This window comes from Trachypithecus francoisi, unplaced genomic scaffold (assembly GCF_009764315.1).
Source record: "Trachypithecus francoisi isolate TF-2019V2 unplaced genomic scaffold, Tfra_2.0 Lachesis_group2, whole genome shotgun sequence".
In the NCBI taxonomy this organism is placed as follows: domain Eukaryota; kingdom Metazoa; phylum Chordata; class Mammalia; order Primates; family Cercopithecidae; genus Trachypithecus; species Trachypithecus francoisi.
In genome coordinates, this window is record NW_022681465.1 from 159216097 (window position 1) to 159231173 (window position 15077).

Below are 15077 nucleotides of genomic sequence, written 5' to 3' on the forward strand. Positions count from 1 at the left end.
GAGGCTGAGGCAGGTGGATCACGAGGTCAAGAGATCGAGACCATCCTGGCTAACATGGTGAAACCCCGTCTCTACTAAAAATACAAAAAAGTAACCGGGCGTGGTGGTGGGTGCCTGTAGTCCCAGCTACTCGGGAGGCTGAGGCAGGAGAATGGCGTGAACCCGGGAGGCGGAGCTTGCAGTGAGCAGAGATCACGCCACTGCACTCCAGCCTGGGCCATAGAACCAGATTCCATCTCAAAAAAAAAAAAGTAGAGGCTTTCTTCCCCAAATCCTTTTAGTTCTGCAAGTCACATAACAAACGCAAGTGGGAAGACTAATCCTTGACAGACTTTGAATATCAAAAAGTTTTGTGGGTGTGATTAAAAAAAAGAACAATAGAAACATCAAGGTATAGACACTCAAAAGCAAAATTAAAGAATTTAAGACAAAGAGAACTTTAAAAACCTATTGTTTTTAAAACACCTATTAAATGAAAAAACCTATTGTTTTCAGTGTCACTTAGTGATATCCTCTGCTGTGTTATTTATTATGAGATAAGAAAAATCAAGTTCATTCATGCAGTATAAATGCTGAAGTTTCTATAAGACAAAACTATTCTAAGATCCAGTGGAAACCTGCTAAGAAACCTCACAGACAAAAATTAAATGTGCTCACAAATCCCAAACCTTGCATCTCTCAATAAGAGTTACTATATTTACATACTGACTGGCAACAGAAAGGAATAAGCAAAATACTGCCACCATGAGTGCTATATGATTTCTCCTACTGATCAACTTCCATGACCTCCAACCTCAAATATCCCAATCTCTAGTGAACAAATATACCCCCGTATTCAAAAATGAACAATACCTCCCCTACACCAAAGACATTATATGTCAAAATTTTCATAACAGAGCTTCCAGCAATACAGACATATTAGTACCACCATAAAAGAATTGAAATAACATGGGATCTATTGCTTCAACTTGCCCTTAAAATACCATGCAAAAGTCTAAATTATTTTCTCGAAGTCCAAACAATCAAAAATGCATAAAGTCACTCAACACAGAGTCTGAATACTATGTTAACATTAATTTGTTAGTAGCTCATTGTTCCAACAGACTTTAAATAACAACCTCATTTTCAATGTACAAGTTGAGCATCTCTCTGTCTATCTGCCATAATAGCTGATTCTCGATTGGCAGGTCCACAGTACTGGTCTTCACTTTTGCCTTCTTGGCTTGGGGTGGTTGGTCCATCTTTTTATCCTTTGATCCAGCTTGAGAGGTCTAAAAGAATAGAAATCATTAAGAACAAACACATATTCAGACTACCTTAAACTTCAAAATGGGTCATGTTTGAAAAGCTGTTTTTGCTTTTTTTACTTCCTTCTCTTTTGATGATGATCTAAGTAACTTAGGACTACCATAACATCTAGAAAATAAAATATAAGTCAATCTAGAGCAGTCAAATTCATAAAAATGGAATCAGAATAGTGGCTGTCAGGGGATGGGGGAGAGGAATCATGGAAAGTTATTTAATGGGTATAGAGTTTTGGTTTTTCAAGATGAAGTTCTGAAGACTGGTTACACCACAATGTCTATATACTTAACACTACGGAACTGTACATTTAAAAGTAATTAAGATGGTAAATTTTACAAAATACCTCTCTCCTATAATCCCATATCAATATACAATCACTATTAAAAATGTTTCTCCTACTTTTAAACATATAGACATGCAAATGAAGTTAGTGGGGAGGAGGTTACGAAATTTTTATGGATCAGTAACATATTGGTAATTTGATTTCTATACTGTCTATAACTATTTACATTCTCACAAGGAGAAAACTCATTTCACTGCACCCTATCCACAAATGAGAATTCATTTAATGTCATCTATTATTCATTCAGTATGACTTTCTTTTAACCTTTTTCAGACACTTACAAGCCATACTTAATTATTTCCTCAAACTGCCTAGTAATATTTTATCCACTGTTCTTTCAGGATTGCAGTGTTTTTTTCCCCACAAACAACTGACTCTTCTAGTTTGTTTGTTGTTTGTTTGAGATGGAGTCTCGCTCTGTAGCCCAGGCTGGAGTGCAATGGCACGATCTCGGCTCACTGCAACCTCTGCCTCCCGGGTTCAAGAGATTCTCCTGCCTCAGCCTCCTGAGTAGCTGGGATTACAGGCACCCACCACTACTCCCAGCTAATTTTTGTATTTTTAGTAGAGATGGGGTTTCACCGTGTTGGCTAGGCTGGTCTCAAACTCCTGACCTTAAGTGATCCACCCGCCTCAGCCTCCTGAAGTGCTGGGTTACAGGCGCTCATGAGCCACAGTGACTCTTCTAGTTTTTCTAACTGTATTATTTGTCTATATATAAGTTTTGACTGTCAAATATATCCATATCTTTTCCTTTGAGATTACTTATGTTGCTTTCATACTCTGAAAGCCCTTCCTCATCCACAGATTAGAAAAATACTCACTTCAAGCTTTTTCCTTTTCAACTTTGAACCTTAGAATTCATCTGGAATTCAATTTGTTCTATGATAAAGCAAAATTTTAATGTCATTTCCCACCTCCTATCAAACTAACTTAAGTCGGCTGCTGAAATTTATCTATTTCATTTGCCTTTAGAAGCAACACTGTGCAAAAAGCACTTTAGTTTCTGAGCCATCCCAAGGAAGCCTAGATAACTAATACCTCTAGAACCACCCACAGCTCAAGGGCATTGCGTGGGGGGGGCTGTCACTTCTCCCTTCTCTTCACCCACCTTCCACAAACACATAGGAGAACAAGTCTTTGTCTCTGCCACTGCTGCCCCCATCCCACCCAATAACATAAACGGTCTTCCATCCTGAAAAGGGCCTGACCCAACTAAAGAATCTGTAAGCACCATTTCCTTTCCATTTTCTTTTTTAATATTACTTGCACAGCTAAAGGAAAGCAATTAAATTTTGTTAATTGACATGAAAATATATAACAGACTTAAGCCACTTTAAAAAGTTCTGTCCAACTTTTTAAAATGCCACATTTAAATTAGAAATTTTTTAAAATTAGAAAACTTTTTAAAATTAGAAACTCCTAAGATGGCAAGATTATACACTGTAATTTTATAATTAACTTAAAAGATATTTTCAATGATAAAAAAATTTAAACATGACAACTCAAAACTAAATAATAGGTTGTAAAGGATTCATTCAAAAATGTTACTATTCTTTTTGAAATAAATACATTATTTACATTATTCACAAAACACATTTAAATCCATTATTGCATGATTTAAAATAACTTAAGATGCAGTCTTGCTCTGTCGCCCAGACTGGAGTACAGTGGGACAATCTCAGCTCACATAACCTCCATCTCCCAGGTTCAAGCAATTCTCATGCCTCAGCCTCCTGGGTGGCTGGGGCTACAGGCATGTACCACCCCACCCGCATAAATTTTGGATTATTAGTAGAGATGGGGTTTCACCGTGTTGGCCATGCTGGTCTCAAACTCCTGACCCCAAGTGATCCACCCACCTCGGCCTCTCAAAGTGCTGGGATTACAAGCGTTAGCCACTTAACCAGGCCCCATGCCTTTTTATTAAAAGATGTTATTTTGGCTTGGGCACAGTAGCTCGTGCCTGTAATCCCAGGGTGCCGAAGCGGGAGGATCACTTGAGGTCAGGAGTTCGAGACCAGCCTGGCCAACACGGAGAAACCTTGTCCCTACTAAAAATACAAAAATTATCCAGGCATGATGGTGCACGCCTGTAGTCCCAGCTACCCAGGAGGCTGAGGCATAAGAATCACTTGAACCTGGGAGGCGGGGGCTGTAGTGAGCCAAGATCACACCACCGTACTCTAGCCTGGGCGACACAGCTAGAGTACATCTCAAAAAAATTAAAAAATTAAAAATTAAAAGGCATGGATTATTGATAATTTTGAAAAAAATTTCAGTTTCATTATTGCTTATCGGTAATGAACTAAATTATGGGTAGAATGACTTAGTATAAGCCATTCAGAAACCAGCATAAATAAATCATGCTTTCTTCCCATGTATAAACCAGGAGAGAGTTTAAAGGCCATCTTGCAAATAGCACACTACAAATATCACTACAAAATCTTGCTTAAAAAATTGTTCAAATAAATTGAGTTTCTAAGTATAACTATGTTTCAAGACACTGCCCCTTAGCCAAAACCATGTACTTTAAAAAGCCTGCAGTGCATATTCTAAAACACAACTCAGCCGGGCGTGGTGGCTCACACCTGTAATACCAGCACTTTGAGAGGACAAGGCAGGTGGATCACCTGAGGTCAGGAGTTCAAGACCTACCTAGCCAACACAGTGAAACCCTATCTCTACTAAAAAATACAAAAAAAAAATTAGCTGCCACGGTGGTGTGCATCTGTAATCCCAGCTACTCAGTAGGCTGAGGTAGGAGAATTACTTGAACCCGGGAGGTGGAGGTTGCAGTGAGCCGAGATCATGTCATTATTGCACTCCAGCCTGGGCAATGGTGAAACTCTGCCTTAAAAAAAAAAAAAAAACCATACAACTCATACCTCCATTTCTTCAGACTCTGCCTTATTTTCTGCTGGTGTCTGCTGCTGTTGCTCTTCAACATGTGGTTCCTCCTGGTCCACTTGCATCTTCTGAAAAACAGGTCAAATTAAATCTTGCAATTAGGAAGACTAAACAACCTTCATTACACATTGACAAAGTCACATGGTTATGAAATTTCTGCTGAATTACCAGCAATCAGAAGGCCTATGCTTAAATTCCAGGTAGGCCACGTTACCTATAACACAGAAATTTTCCGCTCTGGATCTTAGTTAATACATCTGTACAATGAGGATAACACTTGTCCTGCCTTACCCTTACATAAAGAAGAATGACTGTGGAACAGATTTGTACACCATTAAGTACTCACAGTTCACCATGTGGCATCATTTAATACAATCTACAAAATACAACCTGAAGAGAGCATAAGCTCCTCCAGGCTTCCTCAAAGGTATTTTCACTCAAAAGTTCCAACTTTTTCAAATAGTTCCTAAGTCAGCCTCTCTTCATCCTCAAAAGTATGACCACTGCATGTGCTTGGGGAGGTGAACACGTTAAAATTACAAAGCCTAAGAACAACGATGAAAGAAGAGGTTTGTGGAGAGCCTGAACCAGTGGCTTCTCAATGTCTGCAACATATTAGAATGACCTGAGAGGCTTTTAAAACTACTGCTACCTGGGTCTCGGCCCAGACCAACTCCAGTAAAATCTGTGGGAATGAAACCCCAGCATTTGTAGTTTTGTTTTCCCAGAGGCAGGGTCACACTCTGTCACCCAGGCTGGAGTGCAGTGGTGTAAACAGGACTCACTGCAGCCTCGACCTCCTAGGCTCACACAATCCTCCTGCCTCAGCCTCCCCTGTAGGTGGGACCACAGGTGTGTGCCACCACACCTGGTTAATTTTTACTTTTAGTAGAGATGAGGGTCTCACTTTGTTGCCCAGGCTGGCCTCAAACTTCTGGGCTCAAGCAGTCTTCCTGCCTCAGGCTCCCGAAGTGCCAGAATCATAGGTAATTTGTAGTTTTATAAAGCTTTGATTCTGATGCACAATGAAGACAACACCCAGTGCATAATTCCAACAAATGAGTGTACAATCTATTCTACTTTTGAAAATAATTAACTGAGACTCAGAGCATTCAATAACCAGAATCAAGAATAACTCAAGTTGAGAAGTATAAGATCTGAAAGGAGAAATCAACTGTGTTCCATTTCTATACAAATTCTGCATAAAAATCTACTGCTGGTTCACTTATATTGGGGGAAGGGCAAACATATAAATCCACTCTCAATCAGCAGCTCTGTCACAACGCTCCTCCCTTGCTACCAAGTCTACTTGCTATAATTTCTAGACAAGTCACTTCTGGGCCATCACAAATGGTATACAATGTCTAGATTACCTCTTCCTCCTTTGCATTCTGATCTGTTTCCATTGGCTCCTCATTTTCCTCAGACTTGTGAACCTCCACTAAGGATGCACTGGACACACTGAAAATGCCATGGACATTTACTCGAACTTTGACTTTCACTTTTGAACTGGAGCCATCAGACTGAGGAGTGACTTTCTGAACTGAAAACTGAGCTAGGGACATATGAGAGACAAAAGAACACATAACCTAAGAGGATGAATTCAAGCATGAATATATGCCTACATTGTTACATTATGTCTACTTTTCAATGATAGCTCAGTAACATGATGCTTAAAATAAGCAAAATGGGTCCTCTTAGAATCTTATTAAATCATCAGATTTCTTTCTTCTTTCAGTCTCTTATTATCCTGCCCCAATTAAGAACTCAAATATCTCCCAATTCTTTCCTTTCTTCCAATTTCTTATTTCTATTTATCTTTAAATGGTACTTTCAGATTAATTCCTAAAACATATTTGGCACATTCTCTACTGAAAAAACAAAACAGAAAAAAAAAAAAATGATTCCACACTGCTTGTCATTTCTCAGTAAATTGCCATTTCTAGATTCAGTTACTGTACAAGGGTTTTATTTACATTTTCTTCATTCCCAGAACTCTGAAAAGTATGAATTATCACTGTTATTCCTGGTTTTACAGATTTACAGATGGGGAAAACAGAATAGGTTAACTTTCTACAGCTTCTAAATGCCATTCAGGATACTCCTAATTCTTTACCCATATATTCTAGGTCTTTATAGTATAACTAGTTTCTCTCTCTTTTCTCAACTAGTATTATTTCCAGAGTTTCTCAGAGTCTATAAATACTCTAGATAACACGGTTCTGAAACCTAGGATGCTTTGATATCGTATCACCATCTCCTAATGATTTTCCGTATACATCTTTTTTTTTTTTTCTGAGACGGACTCTTACTCTGTCGCCCAGGCTGGTGTGCAGTGGCATGATCTTGGCTCACTGCAAGCTCTGCCTCCCGGGTTCACACCATTCTCCTGCCTCAGACTCCCAAGTAGCTGGGACTACAGGCGCCCATCGGCATGCCTGGCTAATTTTTTTTTGTATTTTTTCAGTAGACATCCGGTTTCACTGTGTTAGCCAGGATGCTCTCGATCTCCTGACTTTGTTATCTGCCAACCTAGGCCTCCCAAAGTGCTGGGATTATAGGCGTGAGCCACCACGCCCGGCGATTTTCTGTATACATCTTATAACTGTATGTTAGGGTCCAAATTGAATTTCGTTAATTCCTTAGAGTATACAGCCCCACCTTATACACAAGCTGTAACTACAATGTGCGTTAACCAAGAAAAACTGCCGATACGATGGGAGAGCCAATTAAATAATAGCCATTTGGCTGGTTCTAAACCTATTAACGAGACTGGAAGAGGTTTTCTTTTGTAATCTAAAGCCTCTAAATTTCAGAACACCGTACTTGTTCTTTCTACTACGCCAACTCTCCAAGTAGATAAGCTTTTTTATTTTTTATTTTTTTAAATGGAGACAGGGTCCCACTATGTTGCCGACTATGTGATCTCGAACTCCTCGGCTCAAGTGATCCTCCCACCTTAGCCTTCCAAAGTGTTGGGATTACAGCTGTGAGCCACTGTGCCTTTTTTTTCTTTAAATTCCCAACTCTTACCTATAGCAGGATCCGGATAGGGCAAATCCTGAGGAGAGCTGTAGTAGGCCTCAAGAGTGAAAGGTTCCTTTCTATAAAATGTAAGGACTTTAGAGAAAGGAGCAGCATGATTTTTGGAAAAGACTTCACAGTCACTGAATGGAGGAAAAAGACAAAAACACAAATTCAGGATATTCCTAACACTTTTAGCCCTGTGTTCTAGGTTTGTAATTATTGTATAGTGTTAGTTTCTCTCTCTTTTCAAATGGCATTATTTCCAGATTATAAGAGTTCCCAAGAATCTTTATATATAAAGTCAGTAAAAAAAGGAATATACATCAATCTGCACATAAAAGGCACCAAGGATTTCAGCAAAATCAAGTGTGAGAAACTAAATAAGGACACAAATTTATTCTGACTAAAATAAATGATCACTTTCCTTCATGCACTATGATAAAATGTTACGGATTTACGTAAACTGAAATGAAGAGCAACATATTACTCAGACCTAATAGTCAACTTTAGGTATATAAATCATTAATAAACATGATACCTTGACCCTTCTTCAGCTGGAGAATTCCATCTCAGAGATATTGGATATGGTACTACATCAGTGATAGAAAATTCTCTGACTTTGAAAGCAGGCGATAAGATGGCGCACTAGAATAATTTTCAAAAATTCCATTTAACAAGTATAGACATTATAAACTGATAAAATCACTAAACCTACAAATGACTTCAGAAAATCAATGGTCTTTTTAAAATATTTACATTAGTAATTTAATGGTGTCTGAACAGTTTCACAAACTTCTATCATGTCAATCACCTATATAATCTAGCTATTCCTTACTGTGTCTTATTTTTCTATTAACCCCAACCCTTATTTAATTGATGTACACTATTTCATACAGACATAGGTTACAGGCCAAATTCTAATCATACTTCAGGCTCAGAGTTACCTATGTTTCTAGTCAATTAATTCATCTTATGTGCTATAGAGTACAATTACTTTTAGGAACATCACCTCTATTTTAAAACAAAGGTTTTGGAATCTCAACACCTTGAAATCACCCTGAGCTAACCCCAGGTTATTAGATACATAAACCACTGCCATCTTGTTACAATGATTTATAATCGGTTACCTATAAAAGAAAGAATATTCACCTGCAATGCACAGCCTCGAGTGACAGCTTCATCAGCATTTAATGTTGTACTAAGTTCTTTACCAAAAAATTTGCTGATCTTCTCTTTTACCGCAGGGATTCGTGTAGCACCACCAACTATCTCCACTGCATAAATATCTTCTTTCTTTAACTCTATTTTTGAAGAATTAGACAGATTTTTTTAATGAAACGAAAGAACAGTAACATCTTACCATGATGAAACAACTCAGATGTATAACAAAACTCCTCCACTCCCTCACCCACCTCCACAATACACATATACTCATGCCCACACTCACAGAGGCATGTGGCATCTGGAAACAAGTAGGTGTTTTAATTCTCAAAATAATGGGGGAAGGGTAGCTAGTGGGATTTAGGAGGTGAGGGCCAGGAATACTCAAATGTACTGCAGTGTACAGGTCCTGAATTTCTCACACGATATCACATAAAGAAGTGTTAAAACATCAACAGACCAAACAAATACGTTAGCCATCAGGAAAATAAGAGGGCCTCAAAGCACTGAGTTACTCTGACCTGACATTAAAGGAAAAAAAAGGAGAATCACATCCAGCTACTCTACTGTTCTAATCTAACGCATAAACATAGTCCACATTAAAACACAGATGGAGGCCAGGCATAGTGGCTCATGCTTGTAATCCCAGTACTTAGGAGGCCGAAGCGGGCAGATTACCTGAGGTCAGCAGTTCAAAACCAGCCTGGCCAACATGGTAAAACCCCATCTCCACTAAAAATACAAAAATAAGCCAGACATGGTGGTGCACGCCTGTAATCCCAGCTACTCAGGAGGCTGAGGGCAGGAAAATTGCCTTAACCCAGGAGGCAGAGGTTGCAGTGAGCTGAGATTGCACCACTGCACTCCAGCCTGGATGACAGAGCAAGACTCCCATCTCAAAAAATAAAAATAAAATAAAATAAAATACGGGTAGAGTTTGTTCGTATCAGAAAGAAAGAAGGTGTGTATCAACGATCTGCTGTTGCTCATAAAATACTTCTTAATAATACCTGATTTCCTTGTCACATTTTATCTAACAACCATTGGTAATTTCTTGAGAAGGGCTATTTAAAGAAATGGCCTTTCCCAGTGTAGAAATAAGCCCATCTGCCATCATCACTAATTAAAGAGGAAGGCCTGTGCCAAGCTGACAGTATATCTCAACACTCTGAAATAGCAATCAACGCAACAGTGAAGTCCAGGTAAATGGTTTGTCAAAGATTTTAGGAAAATTAGTATATACTCCTAAATCAGTCACCTTTCACCCTGAGACAAAATTAAAGCATCTTATTAAATAAGTATGTGGTTATCCTACCTTCCCTTTACTGCAGCTCTCATCCAGCTAGGGAAGAATTCACTGACAGAAAAGCTTACAAGACTACCATATCAGCATCGCAAAAGACAATTTTTACCACCATTAAATAATTGTGAGGCTTATATCCAACTTTCAGTCTGAATTCAGTTTCTTAAAGAAACTTTTATTAGTTTCAAAATAGTACTTTGGGCAGGGGAAAGATACAGATTTTTAAAAAGCTTAATATATACTATTGAATTAGTTCACACAATAAAAATTTGTATCACTGCTTGCAAAGCTAAGATAATAGATAACAATTTCCAAAGAGTCTGAGATACGCAAACAAATTCAATCACAAAAATACTTACTGGTTTGTTCCAAAACACTACGAAGTGGTGGCTCCACTCTAGCTAAGAGATCATTGCACATCTCCAGAAATTTGCCTCTATAAAAAACATAAAACAAAAATGAAAAAAAATACAGTATATTAAATCACATTCCACTTGTATGTGGAATGGATGGCTATAATAAAAAACAGTTAACAACGAGTGCTGGCAAAATGTAGAGACACTGGATCCCTCATACATTCCCAGGTAATAGAAAATGAAAATGGTGCAGCCACTTGGGAAAAGTGTTTGGCAGTTCCTCAAGATGTCAGAGAGTTAGCATACGATTCAGCAATTCCATTCTAGGTATACGGCCAAAAGAACAGAAAACACATGTTCACACACCAAACTGGTATATCAATGTTCACAAGCAGCCGAAACAACCCAGATGCCTATCAACCGTATGAAGCAATACAAATGAATGAATACCGTAAGAGGAACTGATACATAATTACAACACATGAAAACACTATGCTGGGTTAAAGAAGTCCAACAAGAACACAAATTTATGTGAAATATTCAGAATAAGTATATCCAGAGAAAAGAGACGAGTGGCTACCAATGACTTCAGGGAAGAAGAAGAGATGGGAAGGACAGCTAATGAGTACAGGGTTTTTCTTTTTTTTTTTTTTTTGAGACAGGGTCTCACTCTATTGCCCAGACTGGAGTGCAGTGGCACGATCTTGGCTCACTCTCACTGCAACCTTAGTGAGCGCCCAGGCTCAGGTGATTTTCCCACCTTAGCCTCCCAAGTAGCTGGGTCTACAGGCATGCACAACCATGTCTCTTTCTTTTATATTAATATACATTTTTAGGTGTTTTAGGTTTACAGAGAAACAAACATGACAAGAATCCCCATATATCTCTTCCTCACCCCCAGCCCAGTTCCTCTATTAACATCTTGCATTAGTAAGGTTCATTTGTTACAATTAATGAGTCAATGCTGATAAATATGATAGTTTCTATTAGTGTTCTATGAGTTTTAACAACGTGTAAGTATTCACCACTTCAGTAACATACAGAATAATTTCACTGCCCTAAAACTCCCCTGTGCTCCAACTATTCATCCCTCCCTGCTCCAAACTCCAGGTAACTAACTGTTTTATTGTCTGCCTAGTTTTTTTTTTTTTTTGTGAGGGGGGGTTGGGGTTTTTTTCAGATGGAGTTTCAATCTTGTTGCCCAGGCTGGAGTGCAGTGGTGCAATCCCAGCTCATTGCAACCTTCACCTCCCAGGTTCAAGCGATTCTCCTGCCTCAGCCCCCTGAGTAGCTGGGATTTCAGGTGTGCACGCACCACTACACCTGGCTAATTTTTTTTTTTTTTTTTTAATTTTTTAGTAGAGATGGAATTTCACCATATTGGTGAGGGTGGTATTGAACTCCTGACCTCAAGTGATTCACCCGCCTCGGCCTCCCAAAGTGCTGGGATTACGGGCATGAGCCATTGCACCCGGTCGTCTGCATAGTTTTGCCTTTTCCAAAATGTCATATAGTTGGAATCCAACAGTATATGCAGATTTTTCAGACTGGCTTCTTTTACTTGGCAATATGCATTTAAGGTTCCTCCATGTCTTTTCACACCCTGATTGCTCACTCATTTAGGGTTTAAGAAGTAATGAAAATGTTCTAAAATTCAGTTGTGATGATGGCTGCTGAGCTCTATGAAAACACACACACACAAAAAAAAATTTTTTTTTTTAAATCACTGAATTATACATGTTAAAAAGGTGACTTCTAGTTGGGTGCAGTGGCTCACACCTGTAGTCCCAACACATCAGGAAGCTAAGGCTTGAGCTCAACCAGGAGTTCAAGACCAGCCTGGACAACACAGCAAAACCCCATCTCTATAAAACATACAAGAAATTAGCCGGGCGTGGTGGTACACACCTGTAGTCTCAGCTATCCAGGAAGCTGAGGCAGGAGGATCACCCGGATGAGGCTACAGTGAGCCATGATCAAGCCATGGCGCTACTGTGAGCCATGATCAAGCCATGGCACTCCAGCATGAGCAACAAGGATCCTTTCTCCAAAAAAGGGGGAAAAGGAGGTGACTTTATTAAATTACATCTCAATAAAAAAGAAAAGTAGGCTGGGCGCGGTGGCTCACGCCTGTAATTCCAGCCCTTTGGGAGGCCAAGGCAGGCAGATCACCTCAGGTCGGGAGTTTGAGTCCAGCCTGACCAACATGGAGAAACCCCGTCTCTACTAAAAATACAAAATTAGCCGGGCACGGTGGCGCATGCCTGTAATCCCAGGTACTTGGGAGGCTGAGGCAGGAGAATCACTTGAACCTGGAAGGCAGAGGTTGCAGTGAGCCAAGATCACGACATTGCACTCCAGTCTTGGCAAAAAGAGTAAAACTCCGTCTCAAAAAAAAAAGAATAGTAAAGTATAGAAAACACCCACCAGAGCATGCAAAACTTAAGGACTGCTAACATCAACACTGGTGAGATGTGTAGCAACCAGAGCTCTTACATGTTAGAAGTTTAAACTGTTTTACTTCTAATAGAAAAAAAAGCTGAAGAGTCACTGTCCATCAATAACAACAAAGCTACAATGGCACAGTAGTTAGCAATACAGAAGAACAAATGGCACGTGGAACAAACAAATGAATCTCAATTTTATGCTGACTAAAAAAATGCCTCACACAAAAAACTACATACTATATGATGCCACTTACAAGAAGTTACAGAATTGGCAAACTTAATCTACAGACTGAAAAATACAAAAAGCACATCAGTGGTTACAGAAGCCTGAGGAAACATTCCAACATAATGGTCTATTTCATAATAAAGGCATTAGTTACAAAGATATGTGTATGTTGAAACTCAGCATATAAGCACTTAAAACCTGAGTGTGTCATTATATAAAAATATATCCAAAAAACAACGAATTCTGGCCAATATGCAAACTTTAGTATTTGGGGAGAAGTCTACATTTATAATGTCCGCAATTTAAGTTTCTGGAAGAAGTACACAGATGCAATTTACTTTGAGATATATTAAAAACAAAATTGAGGCCAGGCCACGCAGTGGCTCACACCTGTAATCCCAGCACTTTGGAAGGCTGAGGCGGGCGGATCACCTGAGGCTGGGAGTTCGAGAGCAGCCTGACCAACATGGAGAAATCCCATCTCTGCAAAAAATACAAAATTAGCTGGGCGTGGTGGTGCATGCCTGTAATCCCAACTACTTGGGAAGCTGAGGCAGGAGAATCACTTGAACCCGGGAGGCGGAGGTTGCAGTGAGCTGAAACCGCACCATTGCACTCCAGCCTGGGCAACAAGAACAAAACTCCATCTCAAAAAATAATAATAATAATTAAAAATTGATGGCTTTATAGGATACATGAACAAATATGTAATAAAACAAGTACAATAAATGTTAGCAGTAGAATCTAAGTGGTGAAATAAGGACATTCACTGTAAAATTCTTCCAACTTTGTTTCATGTCTGAAAATATCTGAAATCAAAACTGTGAAAAGCAAAGAAAAGACTGTAAGAAGATAGCAACAGCAGTAGAGGTTTTTGTTGTTGTTGTTCTGTTTTTATTTTTTTGAGACGGAGTCTCACTCTGTCACCCAGGCTGGAGTGCAGTGGCACGATCTCAGCTCACTGCTACCTCCGCCTCCCAGGTTCAAGCGATTCTCCCACCTCAGGTTCCCGAGTAGCTGGGACTACAGGTGCACACCACCAAGCTCAGGTAATTTTTGTGTTTTTTGGGTTTGTTTTTTGTTTTTTTTTTTGTATTTTTTTGAGACAGAGTCTTGCTCTGTCACCCAGGCTGGAGCAGAGAGGCACTACCTCGGCTCACTGCAGGCTCTGCATCCTGGGTTCAAGCAATTCTCCTGCTTCAGCCTCCCGAGTAGCTGGGATTACAGGTGCCCACCACCACACCCGGCTAATTTTTGTATTTTTAGTAGAGATGGGGTTTCACCATGTTGGCCAGGCTGGTCTCAAACTCCTGACCTCAGGTGACCCACCCACCTCAGTATACCGAAGTGCTGGGATTACAGGCGTGAGCCACCGCACCTGGACGGTAGAAGTTTTTTGATAGTTTCTTTTTAAAAAGTTTAATTGCAATATAATTTACATGCTATAGAATTCACCCATTTAAAGTATATAATTCCTGTCCGGGTGAGGTGGCTCACACCTATAATCCTAGCACTTTGGGAGGCTGAGAAGGGTGGCTAAGCTCAGGAATTTGAGACCAGCCTGAGCAATATGGCAAAATCCTGCCTCTACAAAAAACACAAAAATTAGCCAGGCATGTCAGTGAACACCTATACTCCCATCTACCTGGGGGGATGAGGTGGGAGGATCTCTAGAACCTGAGAGATTGAGGCTGCAGTGAGCTAAGATGGTACCACTGCACTCCACATTGCATGACAAAGTGAGAACTTGCCTCAAAAAGAAATAAATAAAATCAAAAAGATAAAGATGTAATTACTGACTTTTGGGCATGAGGCTTTAGTACAAAATTATTTTTAAGTATATAGTTCAGTGACTTCATATATACAGAGTTGTGCAAGCATCGCCACAATCAATTTTAAAACATTTTCAGTCTAAAAAAGAACACTTTCATCCCCCTTAACTGTTACTTTCCTCAACTCCCATAGCCCTAGGCAACCACTAAATCTACTTTCTGTCTAT

The 15077-nt window shown here is 39.5% G+C and overlaps 1 protein-coding gene across 3 annotated transcripts in view; it reads right to left on the minus strand.

Annotated features, from left to right (window-relative positions):
* The window catches only part of HSPA4 (heat shock protein family A (Hsp70) member 4), a 57944-nt gene that overhangs the window by 9348 nt on the left and 33519 nt on the right, over positions 1-15077 (minus strand). For all 3 annotated transcript variants that reach the window (XM_033181232.1, XM_033181234.1, XM_033181233.1), the window contains exons 8-14: positions 10409-10485; positions 8735-8886; positions 8124-8230; positions 7592-7725; positions 5932-6113; positions 4537-4626; positions 1119-1271 (exon numbers count right to left, since the gene is read on the minus strand). In XM_033181232.1, the coding sequence (XP_033037123.1) occupies positions 1119-1271; positions 4537-4626; positions 5932-6113; positions 7592-7725; positions 8124-8230; positions 8735-8886; positions 10409-10485 (895 nt within the window). The remainder of the gene's footprint in view (positions 1-1118; positions 1272-4536; positions 4627-5931; positions 6114-7591; positions 7726-8123; positions 8231-8734; positions 8887-10408; positions 10486-15077) is intronic.